General features: G+C 36.3%; 5 protein-coding genes across 8 annotated transcripts; 2 read left to right on the top strand and 3 right to left on the bottom strand.

Annotated features, from left to right (window-relative positions):
* Nucleotides 1-4: 4 nt before the first annotated feature.
* Nucleotides 5-1,986, bottom strand: LOC135165017 (radial spoke head 1 homolog). Of its 2 annotated transcripts, none has more exons than XM_064125920.1 (6): nt 1,855-1,986; nt 1,427-1,646; nt 958-1,184; nt 770-871; nt 528-632; nt 5-155 (listed from the first exon to the last, which is right to left on the bottom strand). In XM_064125920.1, exons 1-6 carry the CDS (start codon nt 1,918-1,920, stop codon nt 21-23), a joined length of 855 nt encoding a protein of 284 aa, XP_063981990.1. In that variant the 5' UTR covers nt 1,921-1,986; the 3' UTR covers nt 5-20. The 2 variants fall into 2 exon arrangements, with proteins under 2 accessions (XP_063981990.1, XP_063981992.1); XM_064125922.1 differs by having other exon boundaries at nt 958-1,058.
* A 48-nt stretch (nt 1,987-2,034) lies between these two features.
* On the bottom strand, nt 2,035-9,840 carry LOC135165015 (RNA-binding protein 42). The gene is made up of 5 exons (XM_064125917.1): nt 9,329-9,840; nt 8,591-8,820; nt 7,950-8,327; nt 7,685-7,879; nt 2,035-2,349 (listed from the first exon to the last, which is right to left on the bottom strand). The coding sequence occupies exons 1-5, from the start codon at nt 9,367-9,369 to the stop codon at nt 2,225-2,227; spliced, it is 969 nt and encodes a 322-aa protein (XP_063981987.1). The 5' UTR covers nt 9,370-9,840; the 3' UTR covers nt 2,035-2,224.
* LOC135165020 (uncharacterized) lies at nt 4,015-7,673 on the top strand. Of its 3 annotated transcripts, none has more exons than XM_064125926.1 (4): nt 4,015-4,239; nt 5,461-5,748; nt 6,687-6,922; nt 7,178-7,673. In XM_064125926.1, the coding sequence occupies exons 2-4, from the start codon at nt 5,498-5,500 to the stop codon at nt 7,345-7,347; spliced, it is 657 nt and encodes a 218-aa protein (XP_063981996.1). In that variant the 5' UTR covers nt 4,015-4,239; nt 5,461-5,497; the 3' UTR covers nt 7,348-7,673. The 3 variants fall into 3 exon arrangements, with proteins under 3 accessions (XP_063981996.1, XP_063981997.1, XP_063981995.1); XM_064125927.1 differs by having other exon boundaries at nt 5,458-5,748; XM_064125925.1 differs by having other exon boundaries at nt 5,438-5,748.
* Nucleotides 9,841-10,165: 325 nt separating the features above from the next.
* Nucleotides 10,166-11,990, top strand: LOC135165024 (RNA-binding motif protein, X-linked 2-like). Its single transcript, XM_064125930.1, has 3 exons — nt 10,166-10,228; nt 10,331-10,477; nt 10,580-11,990. Exon 3 carries the CDS (start codon nt 10,759-10,761, stop codon nt 11,200-11,202), a length of 444 nt encoding a protein of 147 aa, XP_063982000.1. The 5' UTR covers nt 10,166-10,228; nt 10,331-10,477; nt 10,580-10,758; the 3' UTR covers nt 11,203-11,990.
* Nucleotides 11,948-15,276, bottom strand: LOC135165007 (uncharacterized). The gene is made up of 4 exons (XM_064125901.1): nt 14,727-15,276; nt 13,833-14,351; nt 13,246-13,435; nt 11,948-13,169 (listed from the first exon to the last, which is right to left on the bottom strand). Exons 1-4 carry the CDS (start codon nt 14,799-14,801, stop codon nt 12,205-12,207), a joined length of 1,749 nt encoding a protein of 582 aa, XP_063981971.1. The 5' UTR covers nt 14,802-15,276; the 3' UTR covers nt 11,948-12,204.
* Nucleotides 15,277-16,537: the final 1,261 nt, after the last annotated feature.

Raw genomic sequence — 16,537 nt, 5'->3', positions numbered from 1 at the left:
TACAATGTCGTCTTGCCAATCTATATTTCACCCATAAATTCGTCCCTGTAGTCAATAACATCATTTTCAGCATCCGACGAATGTGACAAAAGTTTTTCCGATTCATTTGATGATTGATTACGACACTCGTCCGTCAGGGAATCGTCGTCTGTGGCCTGTAACCATGGATATTTTTATGAATTCATTATCACCGCAAAACGGACCATTACTTGCAGTCCCAAATTGGAGAAGCGATAGGTGATTAGTGGTTTTACATTTGAAAAACTGTGATAATTTATCTGTTGTTATATGTTTCTCAAATCAATTATATTTGCTATTACGAATAATTAATTGAGCGGTGGCAACAGGTTGGTAAGGGGCGGTTTCCAGAGGGGTCACAGGACTAAATTGACTTCTGTAATTACCGCCAACATAATTTTCATATGGACGCCACAACCATCAACATCAATAAGCATATTATTCATATATTAATGAATATAAATTACTATTTTATACACGTGCTTTTCGCTGAAGAATTGACAACGAACCTGTTCATTGAGCGGTCTAGCTTCTGGAGGTAGAAGTTCGCTTTTATATGTGGTAACACAGCGGGCACACCAGACAGGAAGAGAATCCATTTGTTGTTGCTTATTCTTCAATTATAATTCAATGGTTTCGATCGCATCATGTGAATAAGAAAATAATTTTTACTATCACGATCACGACGTAATAACTCATATATTTTCATACGACATAATTAACATGCTCATTAACCAGAAAGTAACTTTACCTTGATCACTTCATCCTGCTGATCTTTTGAATTGACTTGATGAATATAATGTCCATGCTGCATACAATTGTTCTCGAATACAAAACACCCACGACCATAGGGCTGTCGGTATTTTATCATTATATAAACGTGGATGAATAATCCACTGAGAAAGTGATAGAATTGAATTAAAAACAAATATTGATTACCAGATTATCCTTCCAACTGCCGTGGAAGTGGTAGCGAGGGTAGACAAGCTCCCCAGGTCCTTCAATACAGTCATTCAGCCACGTACCCATGAACTTGATACCTGATTCATTGAAGTGATAAGTCCCCAATCCATGTCGGACATCATTTCGCCAGGCCCCCTCATAAATGTCTTTATTTGAGTAATAATAAACCCCAAATCCACTTTTTTTATCCTTCTTCCATTCACCTTCGTCATTTTTCAAATAGAAAAGTCAAAACAAATCGCAATGAGAAAGGGACCAAATTTTTTGAAATTTAAAAAATAATAATGATGCCAAAATGATAACACAACTTGATTAAAAAATATTTCACGACATTTTTCCCCTTCATCAACTACGCCAAACAATTGGAGCAATTCTTCAACTGCATCAATTTACCTCACTCTCTTTCAATTTATATTGTGTAGTTTTGAATAAAATATTGATGTACCTTCATATCGGGTCCCATCGGGATAAAAAAAAGTTCCTCTGCCATATTTTAAAGCACCCCGCCATGTTCCATCATATCTTGCTCCATTTTTGAACACATAAACTCCCTGATTATTACGAAGGCCTTGGCAATATCCACCTACGTAAACATCACCGTTTGGAAATTGATATTTGCCAATACCATGTCTTTCTCCCTTCGAATTTTTTTCACCCTCGTACACCTGCGCCCAGGGATAGAATATCATTTACGTATGATCAATGTTGATAATAGAGAAAAGAACATAAATAACGAATGATAATTTATTTTTATCAGCGAAAATTCAGGAGAAGTTATTAAAGATTGACTAGAGGCAGGTAAATTTCTGAACGGAGGATTAGCTCATCTGATCTGATCTCTGTACTCTGTATTTTTCAGCTTCATAAACTCACACCCAAGATGTCCACTTTTTCAGCTTCACCTCTTTCTCCCCACTCTTCACCCGCCGTATTTCTCATTTTCAAGATTTATTTACAATTTTACAACAAGAAATTGTCATAATTTTTTAAAACAAAACAGAGAGACGAAAAAGTTGAAATAAACAAAGGAATGAAATCAGAATAAGGAAACAATTCAATTCATAATAAATTTATTAATCACCAATCTCTATTGTATTTTTTTCAATTATAATAATTGAATTAGGTACAAATACATGTCTTTGTCGTAATGTCATTTCCACACTAATCAATTTTTCCAAGGGGAGGAAAAAACAACTGAGAGTTTTCATTGATTTACATTATGAACAATATGTGGCACATCACCTCATCGACCAGTTAACAATCCAATGAGAGCTTGCTTTTCTTTCTCCTTTTTCCTGACCGTTTCGAGATTCCTCTGCTTCCAGGAACTCTTTCGTAGTTTTATGGGTCTCGATCCCACGTACCTCCCTGTAACAAATAAAATAGTATGAAATTCCATAAAAATATAATACCCGATGAGACTGAAAATTTAGTGATGATAAAAGCTGAGAAAATTTGAACATAAACCTAAAATTTATACTAATATCGACTTATTCTTTTTCAAGTCAATCCAACTGGACTTGAATACTGAACTAAACTTGACTTGACGTGGTCCGGTGTTTTAAAAATATCTACAGAAAATGTACAAAATTCGGAAATTCTTTTTAACTGTTAATTGCGTTAATATAGGAAACGAGTGAAATGCTGAGCTGCCTGCACTTCCCCTGGGCTACAGGGGTACTTCCTTTGATTTAATTGGCAACGCATACTCCGAAATACATACTAGGGGTATTATACAAATCCTCTGGCATGTAGTTGATCCACAAAGTGTATGGAATGGTATAACTCTAATTAGAAGATTCAATATTGCAAGGGAGACTCGAAAAAATTATAAATATAACATTTAATGCCCTGAATTGTCATTTCTATGGTGACGATTTTCCCCGAACCATAATATACGGATTGTATTCCCAAAAAGTGTTTTTATTTCCTTCACCAGGTGTTTGTGTGCCTTGAGAGTCGTAGTGAATCAGCAGCGTAAATAAATTCAAAGCAACGCAAGGTACCACTTGATGCGTGCGATGCCGTATGGAAGCACAGCACCAAGTTCCTCAAACGTTGGTTCATATATCCGTTCAATTGTTCATCATTTTCAAAACTCCTCCCAAGGTTTTCACATATTGTTTAATTGATAGATACCAGCACTTTGACTAAATATAGTCAAATAAAAAAACGTATTATATTTCTAGCAGAGTAGAGTGTCGGAAATTCTGATGCATCATAAATAAAGTCACTTTTCAGTGCAAAACGAAGTAAACTTCCAGATAGAGAAGAGAATCTTGATAATCCCTGAGGTCATTTGCTGTGAAAGAGATTAAAAGAGATGTTTATCATGAAGAACCAAACTTCTTCCTTATCGTTCAATACACGTGACTCAAAAAATCAATGATTTTTTACTATTTTCGAGACCTTTACATAACAACCAAAAATTTTGATTCAAAACTATTCAATTCACGTAGACCTCGCCTAATTGCAGCGTACGCGAAGAACAAAAAAATTTACGTAAATTGTGAGATCCAATCTCATACAATATTTGTCGGAATGACCCTTATTTTTATTCTCGAAAATTCTGTATTGCCATTTGTGAAATCCCACGGGCTATTGAGCTTCTTGTGTGTCGCCCACGAGGATGCCCCATGTCTGAATCATAAGACCAAAAGTAAAAAAGAACAAACAGCAGAAGAGGACAGAAATAAAAGTCGTAGTCTATTTTATATGACTTTTCAAGGACTGCTAAACAAGAAAAGGGGGTTTCCATGTTAATGGAGTACTCGCAGGATAACAACATTGCAGGAATTACTCTTCCAAATCCTCTTGTCCTTTACAAATTATGAAAACTAACTGAAGGACGAGAAAATCACTCTCAAGATAAATATGGAGATTGTCTTGAACATTAGAAAATTCGGATTGGCTATCGTCAAGACACATGGATGAATGGTGGGGGAGATGTGGAGGCTTTGCCACTGGTATTCGATGTGGTGATCGGGTAGGGGGTTGAATGAGTACCTAGAGATATCCACCGTTGTGGCGCATTCTCTCTCTCGATAACCCCAGTGATAACAGTGCGGAAACTTTAGGCGGGAAGTTAAAAAATTGAAAAAAATTAAAAGAAGATTACTGTGACACATCTCAGTGTCACAAGTCGTGTCTCATCAGTTTATTGGCGACATTAAACATTTCCTACATTGATTGGCAATTCCTCCAACGAATCGTCATTTAAATTTTGAGATATCAGCCAACATTTGGCCGATTTCGCTGGTGAGTCATAATTATATTTTTTAGAAAAATTTACCAATAGAAATAATTTTTTTTTTTCACTGACAAAAATAATAATACTTGGAAATTTACTAGTTTTGGATGAACATTAACGTTATCGCTGCATCAATCTCTGAACAAATTATAAATTAAAGTGTTAGTGATTCAGGGAGAAAATATCCAAATGTGTAATCGAATACGCCTGCCCTTTACATCATTCCTGTGCTACTAATGATGAACAGGAGAAAAAGTATACCACTCAGATCATGTTATTACCACCCTTTGGGGTGGATAGAAAACGCAAGAAACGAGATGTGTAGGAAGAGTTGACTATAGAATTCAGTAGCGAAATGGCGAAACGAGATAAGTTGACTTATGACGTTCAGAATTCAATTACTCAGGATCTATTCAGGATTTATTGCGAATAAAGAAAACGAATATTTTATTTCATTCTTTCGGGTGTTTAAAGAATACTAATCAAAGCGAAATTCGTATGAAAAAAAGACCGGGAAGAATCCATGGTTATATGAGGAAAATTCAATCGGTTACGCGACTCTTCGTATCAATTTCCATATTCCGTGATATATATGAGAAACTTGTCAATAGGTCTCGAGATCTAGTGAAGACTTTAATTTTAGCGGCTTAAGGGGGTAGCAGAAGTGCACCATTACGTCGAAAAAATTTCTGCTCCACGTTATTAATTTTTTTTTCGAATCCAAGTACATTAATTTTCACCATCATCTTCGGAAAATTAACGTGCTATTATTTGCGATTTAAGAAACAGTGGCATGATATTACCCCTTGAGAAATTTCACGTGCACCATCAACCCTTTTCAATAATAAAATTTATCAATAAAAAAGCGTGGGAGTCCCACTGGTGTCAGTCTATCAATCAATGTAAATGAATTAAATTTTTTATCAAATTAATGTAAACATTCCCTATTAATTTTCCTTCAACGTATCGACACAAACTCTATTATCTTTTTCCTTCTTTTATCATTGAGACAATTTTTATTTGCCGCCCACATCGATATGACCATCACCACCTCCGAGATTCATCCATTACTAATCTAAATATAGCTAAAATTGTTATATTAATAGTCCTAAACATTCCTGAAATTCTCTGTAACGTAAACAGAACGATTCTGTTCATTCTATCTATGAATTGATGACCAATTTATAAAAATGGATGGGATTATAGTTAATCTATTTGTGCGGAAGGAGACTTTTCATTGACCGGAGAACCAACAAGCGATCAATCATGATGGGTATTTGGAGAATTTTGGTGATGAAGATCCTACTTTTGGCATCGTGCTGTGGCTTACCCGCTTATGAACTCCCACCCCGACCATTACTTGATGAAAAGGAGACGCAACTTATGCCAATAATTGCCTCACCGTGTACTTTCAACTCACGATGCTGGGGATGGTTGCCCACCACACCACGTCGGGGACAAAATAACGGATTACAAGTTGAGAATTATCGCCTCCAAGACGATTCAAATAGTTCGGCGTAAGGAAAATTTATAATTACATTTCATTGGCGTCTACTCGGTTGACACTGATGATATAATAAAATCTATCACAGTGGATTATGAAAAATAATTTGATGATAACATTTTTCACGATGCGAGTTTTTTAAAATCATAATTAACTATTAATAGATGAAGTTGGAATTTGAGATTAAGCGTCGGAGACGATGACTATTATTGTCGTCATTTGTCTGCAAAAATATTTAGTTTTTTGTGTAAATTTTTAGGTTTTTTTCTTCTACTTTCTATCAGTCAGGGCCGAAATCGTCTTTAATCATTTGAATCTAATTAAACAACATTTTCTTAGGGACTGTGACTCAGAGGTGACAGAAGGCCAGCGTTTGTTGAAAATTGTCAATGAAATTTGCTGCTCACAATTACCAACATTTTTCAACCCAAATAACATCGATAGTCGTGATTACCAAATTAGCCTCATTTCGTTGTTTGAGAGACACAAGTTCAATAATTATTTTCCCTTATTCTAATTTGAATTATCCCTCCCTATCAATTAAAGCATCTCCCTTTGAATTATTTTTATTCTACGAGACGCAATTCTGAAGTCAATCCTGGACATTCCCACTTCTCAATTTCTCTTCCCTACATCCCCATTTCTGTTCTGCGTCATGGGAAATCCGTTCGGAACCCCACCGGATACGTTTCAGGAGATTATTCTAATTCTTCTATTGATAAATTCTCAATTGATGATCTACCCACTCAATCCGGAATGACATTTCGGTTGGTTAGGACGCTTCCATTAAACGCGATAACATAGAAATTTTAGTCACTACATTATTAATGGCAATTGAAAATTAATTAAGTCGACTTCCACACGAATTCTCTAAGATTCAACACAGTACCCATATTAAATAGCTACGAGAATAGTTGCGATTTGATTTTTTATTTCATATTGTTTCCTTAGATTTGCCCGAAATTCGAATGCAGAAGAAAATCCTACTCAGGGGACAGTAAAATCCCCAATTAGCCGACCGGTAGCCATGGAGATTCGATCAGGATCGCCGGTGGTTCGTCAAGTGTTCAATAAACCAGTGAAAAAAGATATATTTGTGTCACGAACTTTGGGTGCCGGTGGCATGCCATTCTCAGTGCTGTACATGAACAGACATGGGACACGATTGAGTCACCCTTCAACTTCAGGTAATGCTATTAGCGTCATCATCACGATCTTCGAGCGTATTTTTTAATCAATAAACAATTAATTTTTTGGTTTATCTTTTTCCGGTAATTTTACGTAAATCTGTTGGAAGTAAAATGTGAATCCGATAAAGCGATGACATGACGGAGTTAAAAAAAATGTCAAAATGTATAATCAAATATATTTTGACATCATTTATTGGATGTTCATTATTGAATGAAATTACCGAAATAATATATTCGTTTGTCTCGTCACAGATAATAGAAGAACATCCAATAGCTCATTAAAAAAGTCAACGGTTGCTCCACCAACGCCAAAACAACAAAATACTCGAGTAGCCCCAAGGAATGGTTCATCACCACCAAGAAGATACTCAATAATACCACAATTATTCATATCCTATGGATGGGGCCCTTTTGGTAAATAAAACCTGAACGCACTCATATTATTGGCGGTTGCTCAAGTTTGATCTCATTAGAACGTAATCGTGCAACTTGGGAAAATAAATGTTTAATAAATGTAAATTATGAGTTGTATGATCTCCTCAATATGGATTCGTAATTCAAAATAACCGAACAATAATTCTTTCATCTGAGGATTCATAAATTCTCGATCGCATCTATAGATTCAATTAAATTCATCCAACTGTATAAGCCGAGTTCGTGCTGGATAATAGAAAAATTCAATTTAGGGGAATTCCAATTGTAGTAGAATTTCCCCAAGAATAATAATGGATAAATTAAAAAATTAAAATCTGAACTTACCATTCATTTCCTTCATGGCCTTGATGAAATCTTGGGGATCCTTGAATGAAACAAATCCAAATCCTTTCGTTTTATTCGTTCGTTTGTCTCTAACAACTTTCGCCTTCTGAAAACTGGAATATTTTCCGAAAACTCTCACCAACATCTCATCCGTAACATCATTGCCTAGATCACCGCAGAATATTCTGAAGTCATCTGAAATAGAATTCCACAATTGTTACATATTCTTCATGAAGATATGAATAAATAAATTAAGTCAACCCACCGTCATCCCATTCAAGTAGCGACTGATCCTCCCATGTTTGTCCTCCCGCCATTCTGATAATTTTCTTATTCTTCTTTCCTTTTCCCTTTGGATGAGGCTCCTCAGCACTGGCATTGGCCATTATTGAACTAGCCTTTCCCTGACTAATAGCCAACTCCGCTGCTGTACTCACACCTTTTACTTTCGGTTTTTTCTTACCGTCGTCATCCGGTATTTTTGTGTTGATTATTTTTTCAATAATCTCGGGATGAATCATTGGGGGTGCTGCTGCTGACTCATATGTTTTCGACGTTGAACTTAATATTGGTTCCGCAATATTTGGTATGTAGGAATTTGTTATTTGCGCCGGCGATGAGTAAGTTGTGATTGGAACACTGCCTGATATAAAAGAAATATAAAATCAATTATTTTGAGGGAAAATGAATATGGGAGCGATCCCTGTCCTGTGCAGAATAAGCTCATCGTTTTGATAAGCTCCTACTCTTTTCAAAAAGTCTCTAACATACTTCAAAACTGTCTAGCCATAGGCATACCAAAATTTTCTAAAATATGACATCTCAAAATTTCCTGACAGGTCGCAAAATTGGGAAAAAATCATGATAAGCTCATCATTATTAACTTTTAATAATTGAACAACTTACTTTGACGTGCTACTTGCGGTGGAATAAGTAGAGGTGGCGGTGGTGGTGGTGGCGGCGGTGGTGGAAATCCCATCATAGGTGGAAATGCTAGACTGGCAGCAGCTGCAGCAACAACTGGTGTAGGTAATTCATGTTGCTCCAGTTGTCTAGCTACTTGACTGTATGTATTGGCACCAATGACTGGACGCATCATTGGAGTTACTATTGGTCCACCGATTTCAGCTTCGAACCTTGATTTACAATTATTTACAAATGTAGAATTTTATTCGTTGTCATTTTCCATAAGAAGATATAATGAGAGTAGAAGAAAAATTAGGAAAGTAAGGATAGTCAATCAAGACATTCATTAGTTAAGAGAAGCATTATTTTTTCTAATTTCTGATCAGTGTAGTTATGACAATCATGCTGCCCTAGACATGACCTTGGATCAACTTCTCCAATGATTATTCAGTTCTCCTACATTTCTCATTTTCTAGAGCAGCAAATTTTAATTCATTTTCCAATGTTTATCATCACTGAGACAGTTTACTCAAGATTATAACTAACATGATCATCTACTAGAACAGTGTAATTGCCATAATTGAAACCTAATAAAAATTGTCTGGGGATGATTAAACCGAAAAAGATAGTAGCAAAAAAAATTCTTCTTTCAAGTAAATGGATATTATGTCTCATAGCAGATTCTTCTTAACCTCTAAATATTGTTGATGACCAGCAATTGAGGTTATCTTTATTTACCTGCTCATTTCGTCCTCCATTTGTCGTAGTTTATCGTCCATGTTTCCTGATTTACTCCCGTACTTATGTATTACAAATGACACTTTGATAATAAACTTCAAATACGATATAAGAGATGATAGAAATTATATTTCTAACACGTTGAAATAACTGTCCAATTAGTTACACACAAACTTGTCCATCCCCAACAAACACAAATGCGCCTTACGGAACGATCCGGCAACTAGGGTTATGTTGGTTCAATTTAAAAACACTCACTCGAATAATGTTCACAAGCTTTTAATTTTATTCCGAACACCAGTTAATTTAAAGACAAGTTTCTTTCTCAAACTCTGAGACAGAACTGAACTGAACTCACAAACTGCGCTAGGTTCTTAAGTTGTTACCCCTACGCTACCTTAAAATTTAAGTCACAACCCTTAAACATAGGGGGGAGCCAATCACGGCGATAGTTTATCTTGAGGGGCTGGACCCTTGGGTCCCACTTATTCTTTGAGGGTTGCGTGTCAGGTAGGCCCCGACGAGACAGATAGGGAGAGGGAAGGAGTTAGCGGGGGGGATGGGTAATTAGTGGACTCGATTAGGGGAGGGTGGCTGTCTGGGACTGGGATTCCATGACATGTAGGAGCTCATTAAGAAAAGCTTAGGAATGGTTTTATTGACAGGATTTCACTCAGAGAAGTCTCTAGACTGGGGAAAGCCCCAACTCTGTTCTTCTATTTCTCATTCTTTGTAAGTCCTATAATATTATATATATTATTTACATAGATTATTTCTTTAGAACAATACGCAACATTAGAACGATGAATTGAATTATTCCCGCAGAACGTGAGCTCCACTAGTGGGGAGTTGGGGAAATTATATCGCTGATGCTACTATATACAACACCGCAGAGTTAAGGTATTTTTATCAAAATATATATTAGAATGAAAAAGGTAGCAACTTCTTCTAAGCAGACTAATTAGGCAATATCCATTTTTTGAAATTTCCCCTTCCACCCAGCAACCCTCCTAGTGCCTCGGAACGCCGTGCGTGGCACTGTGTACTGTGTGTTTCCACCTGTGGCCACATCTAAACAATACGAATTTCATTTTAGTCTCCCACTGTGTCTACAGTCAGTGCCAAAGTCAAAGTTTTCATTGGTGTAATGTAAGTATCCAAAATAGACGCAGTGCAAATAAACCAGTTGTATATCAAGCAACTATTAACTGAATTTTACATTAGAAGAAATAATATTTCAATACATTCTAGTTGGCGAACATAAGGAAGTGATCTAACCTATCTGGACAACAACAACACATGAAGTGATCTCCAGAGGATAAAAGCTTGCATCCAGTGGTGTGACCTGACGAAGAAAGATAATTTCTACGAGTCAATTGAAAGTTATTGGTGAATGATTACAATTTTATTTATCCATTAATTGATATATCATGAATCCGTTGACAAACGTGAAAAATATTAAAAAACTCGGCGAGCAAGAACTGCTGGGGGATCACAAGACATCATGGCATGATCAGTACAGAGAAAGTGCTTGGATTTTTGTTGGGGGCTTACCTTATGATCTGAGTGAAGGAGACGTAATAACTATTTTTTCTCAATACGGCGAACTTGTTAATATAAATTTAATTCGAGATAAAGACAGTGGCAAATCAAAGGGATATGGTTTCTTGTGCTACGAAGATCAGAGAAGTACTATTTTGGCAGTAGACAATTTGAATGGAATCAAAATTCTTGGTAGAACGATCAGAGTGGATCATGTTTCTGATTATAAGGCTCCTAAAATTTCCAAGAAAAGTGATTCTGCCACGCAAAAACAGAATGAAGATTCCAGAGTGCCTTCTAGAGGAGGGCGAGTGCATACGAATAAATGGTAATCTGTGATTCTATGTTTATTGTCCAATAAAGGAATTCCTATGAATTTCAATCAGAACAGAAAATTTTCTTCGGTGATGTTTGGAGCTTTTTATATATGAAATATTAAAAATGATTGATGCTAGAGATTCCCATTTACTGGACTATTTAATGATAAATCATCTTACTCTATATTTATTGTTTTTTATCAAATGATTTTGAAGCAAACAACTAGTAATAAATTAATCCATATATTTCAATTTCTTTCACCACATAAAAACAAATAAAACTCCTAAAAATTTTCGATTAGATTCAGTAAATAAACAGTTATGAAATGACGAAGTTATAGATACAATATATGTTATTACTGTGGAATACATAATTTTTAGGTTTTATATGAAACGCTACATATCAGAATCCCATTGAAAAATCAGATCACTCATTAAAAATAATTATCGTGATTTAATTAAAAATTTGGAAGCTCGATGCATCACTAGAATTCTCGAATTTTTATTATGAAAATAATCATAGCTCTCTCGTTGGTAGGTTCTCGTAGCACAATAGAATACTTCGAAAGTATGAGCAAGTATTCCTCTACACATGTATATATGTAATACAGTATTCTGAGGGGAAATTTTATTGTGGCGCAGTCAGACTATTCATTCAGTAATCAAAAAATATATGTATCACAATTTGTTAGGTTTCCATCGAACTGGACGATCCTTCAATGAAAGAACTTTCAATTTCGTTATAGTTCGACAAAAGAAATAAATAACTAAAAATAAATAATAAAAAAACCTTGTTAAAAATTTTTTGAATTGTTAGAAACTTTGAACGAAACTCTTTCCAAAAATGCTATAGTTTTAGTGAAATTTACAGAATTTTCTCAACACTTTTTCCTGATAAAAATTCTCACGTTTTAAACATCTTCACTAGCCCATGTGAAGAATCTTATGGATGACAATGAATCATAAACCTTGAAAGGGTCATTTCAATAAATAAATAACTTGATGTATTCGAATTAATTAAATTTCTTCAGTGTCAGGGGCTGAAATTTTGTCTCTCAATTCTTCTGCTGCTGGAATTGTTGAATTAAATGCAGGTTTATTAATCACTTCTGCTGGATCGTCCTCAATGACCTCTAGATTATCCTGAGCAACACTCACTCCTTCTTTTTCTTCTTGCTTTTGTTCCTTCAAAGCTATATTTATTTTATTTTCGTTCTCCAGAAATTTCCCATCATCTTCCACATTTTCATCGTTTTTATCAACTCCTTCAATATCAATCTTAATATTAACACTGACGTCATCATTGTTATGTTCATTGCAAAAATCAACAGAAGAAGATTTAACTGATTCATGAGCTTCGATGTGTGGAGGCTCTCCATGACTCCCAACAGTCTCCACTACTTCCTTCATGACTTCAATAATGACATCTCTATTGAAGTTAGAAATATCGTCTTCGTGATTGGGCCTTTTTGGACTTTCTGCTACATTCTCATACCTCTTCTCCTCGGAAGGAATTTTATTCCCATTAGAAGTTAGGAACTCGTTTATTCCTGATGACACTGATTCCCTCGTCATCGACTCATTCAATCCCTTCTCGAACTTCCGAATATTTCTAGGTGACTTAGATTGCCCACCGATTCCTGTGTTCCGTCTTTGGACATGTGGAGATTTTTGAAAATTCTTATAATCTTTACTATTGAACGATGGCGACTTGACAGTGGTTTTATGTGACTTGGAATCGTTTCTCTCAAGCTCTCGTCCGAGAGCCTGAGGAAACTTACTTGAGTCAATTTTCCTTGGAGAATGAAAATCCTTTGGAATGTTGAAATTGCTCGATTTCGCTGTATCCTCTGGACTACTCTGTGCAAGAAAATTTCCAACTTGGAAATTCATTGACTCCTTTTCTGATGGAGTACTGTACACAACGCGACTTCTCTGACGAGGACCAACTCGACCTGTTCCAACAATATTTGAGGTGCTCACTAAGAACAAGAAAAAAACAAAATTATTATTTTCTCTCGTAGGATAGAATTTCCCGACATCAAATAACCAAATCACCTTTGACACTCATCAGGGGATTCTTGGTAGTGTTCGAACTGTGGTTAATTTGGGAATTCTTATCCGTCGAGTTAGGGAATCTCTTCTCGTGATCGGACTCGCGTCCGTGGGAATACGAAGAGTTTCGAGGATATCGCATGGCATCTCCTAGTGAGTGAGAGTATCTTGGCGTGTCGTCAACCAAATGCATCTGAAATTTTTCAAGAAAACATGACGAGGAGATAAATTTGATCGGATGTCATGCACAATTTTTTTTAACTTTTGTTTGTTTTCCCATAGATTCTACAGTTTTTATTTGGGATTGGCTCAACATCGTTATTGTCACTTGGGTCGGGGATAATGCTAAGACACTAGCCAGGTGCACAGGGAGGGGTGCGATAATGAGTTTATGACTCGGACCGTTCTGGGTATTTTTCTGGGGCTATTTAGACATAGACACCTGGGGGCAGAGTCACCCCACCTGATATTTGCACTATTGGGTTTCATCGCGCAATATTTTTTCGTGAATTTACTCTTAAATGCCTGTTTTGTCTCCAGTTTTCTCAGAATTTTTCATTATTGGATTTGCCTTATTAGTCAATATTTACTTTATCATTATCCCATTCACGTTTCCAGTTTCCTTCGGCCGTCTTCTGTCTGCTGATCCTCGCCTCATCAATTTTATTCCTCTCGGCCCTCCACGCCTCATAATCAGGCAATGAATCTTGTCCTGAACCCCCTAATTTTCCTCGACACTCTCTCCCACCCCTTTGTTTCCTAAAATGCGGACGTGATGGTTTGCCACGTGCTTTATTCTTGTCGCCCTCGCGTGGAAAGCTCTCATGGCGTTCCTCGCGCTCGGAGTCAGCGAGGAAATTGTATTTTGGGTCCGGTGGGGGCCCTTCACTCTGAGAAAACATGTGGACCTTCTTTGGTTCTCCACCTGCGCGGTATTGGAAGCCCTCGTTGGATTCTCTCGGGGAATTTCGGGGTTTTGAGAGATTTTTTGGCAGTTGCGGTGTGTTGACAAATTCAGGAGGCTCTTTTCGTTCGGGCCAGTCGGTGGAGGGTACCATCTGCACCAAGGCATTTGATTTCGCAGCATTTTGCTTGTCGGCTTCAACTTCCTGGATTATAAAACCAAAGTAATCAGGCAAAAATTATTATGGAATCTTTAACGAAGTTCCTTTGGTCAATCATTAATGAAGAGCTCAAGTTATTGATGGGGAATTTACAGATTGATAATAACTTTGATTATTGGGACTGAATGGGGCCTTTTCTAATTACAGAAAAAATATTTTTTTTATTAGAAAAGTACAGGACATAATGCAGGGTAATAACAAAATTTTCACTTTTATAATTTTCTTTGTGGAACAGTTTGACATCTTCAGAAAAGGGTTCCATGGATATTCCGTTACCCCCTTTTAATTTCACGATAATTAGCAAATTGGAGCATTTTAGATAAATGAGTAAATGTATACCAGAAAAAATATATTAATTACCTCGTAACGTCGTCTTATCTCCTCATTTTGCTGTCGTATTTTATGAATTTTGGCTTCAAGTAGGTCAGCAGCCATTTCCAAAAAAATATCATACAGATATTTCACCTCGAATCCGTACTGTCACTGGGTCAATTTCGATTCAAATATTTAACTCGAAATCCCATTAATTTTCATTCACAATCGAGGAATAAATGGTTCCTTATGCTGACGAGAATTCGCTGAAGGTGTTTTCAATAAGGATAATTGACGATATGGATCGGAGAGATTTTTTGATATCACTCAATGCCACTCACGTAAACGTTCACTTCCGGATTCCTCATTTCCTTTTTTATTCCTCATTGATTTATTATTTCGCTGATGAGTGAACCATCCGCCCGTTGAATGTGAAATTTCGGAAGGAAGCTGATATCACTCTTTCGTTCAAGTACACGTTGATCTTTAAAATGTTTTTCATTCGATTATGTTTATTCGAGATTCCTTTCTATTCTGGCCTTTAATGCCCAGACAGAAACGGTGAGACCAGTCGCAGAATGCAACTAGATGAAACTAATAATAGGGGAAGTGAAGGGAGAAATGATAATGGCCGGGTGGGGGGAGGCATTCCGATTGAGGAATCTGCTGCATCGATTGGAGATAAGGATTGGATGCGATATGAGTTGTAGTGGAAGCGTGTGGGGGGCGCCACCGGTTTCTATTGTTTTTTTAATTCGATTTAAATGATCTGATTTCTGATTTTTATTTTAATGAATAAGGGAAACATTATTTTTTGTTTTTTTTTATTTGGAACTACCCTTTCTTCATGAGGGTTACCACGTCTCAACAGGTGTAAGGAGAATTATGGACATTGCAAATGTGAACTCAACATTTCCTGAAAATCAGAAACTTTTAGTCCAGAATTTTTATTTATAAAATGAAAAATTTCTTTGACTTTTGTTTAAAGTTGTTTCAATTCAAGGATCTACCTGTCTATCGATTCTCAAGTTGCCTCAGGACAATGGATCCTTTATGTGATAATAATAATTAGGGGGAAGAGTTTTAATGCGAAAATGAAAAATCCTCTGTGATTTACAAGTTATTGACCATTGTAGAATTTCCATTTTTGTCCCATTTAGCCATAATAATAATTATAAAGCTATACAGATTTATAGACGAATATTGAGTCCATCTGTGGTTGATAATTAAATAATTATAGATATCTCAAGGGATTTTTTTCAACCCCTAAAACTAAATGAACCGGTTCCAACAATAATCGAAAGCTCTTCAAACGTATGTTACACAATAAAATTTCATGTTCATACTCAGTTGAAGATCTTTTTGCTTTTCTCGACCTCTTCTCTGTTTGCCGATCACGTCACGAGCACAATTCACCCGAACACCCAATAATACGATTAGTTCCACCATGCGCTATTATACATAGATAAGTACGTGGCGCGTGTAGACATACGAACTGTAGCCAACCATTGACGTCTTCCATCTCCTATATCTGTGTCAATTGATTTTATGATGTGCGACTGGGAGTAAATTATTCATGTCTCAGCTGTTTTCGAATCCCGAAGACACTTTTTAGATGAATTTACGTTTGGAGTTGCGGTCATGTCTTGCGTCAAATACATGATACGTCAGGCATTCGTATGGACAGTTTACATGTTCTAAAGAGATGGAAATTAAGATGTTGATAATTTTTTTGCGAGACTCCAAAATCGCAACAATTTAAGGCGCATAAGGTATGTCAAGTTGGACAGTGTTATACCCCTCACTCCGATGAAGACTACTTTTCTACACTAGTATGGAAATAGATTATTTTAATTACA

Source organism: Diachasmimorpha longicaudata, chromosome 8, assembly GCF_034640455.1.
Source record: "Diachasmimorpha longicaudata isolate KC_UGA_2023 chromosome 8, iyDiaLong2, whole genome shotgun sequence".
Taxonomy (NCBI): domain Eukaryota; kingdom Metazoa; phylum Arthropoda; class Insecta; order Hymenoptera; family Braconidae; genus Diachasmimorpha; species Diachasmimorpha longicaudata.
Note: the sequence above shows the minus strand (reverse complement) of the source record. Positions and strands in the feature narration are given on the sequence as shown.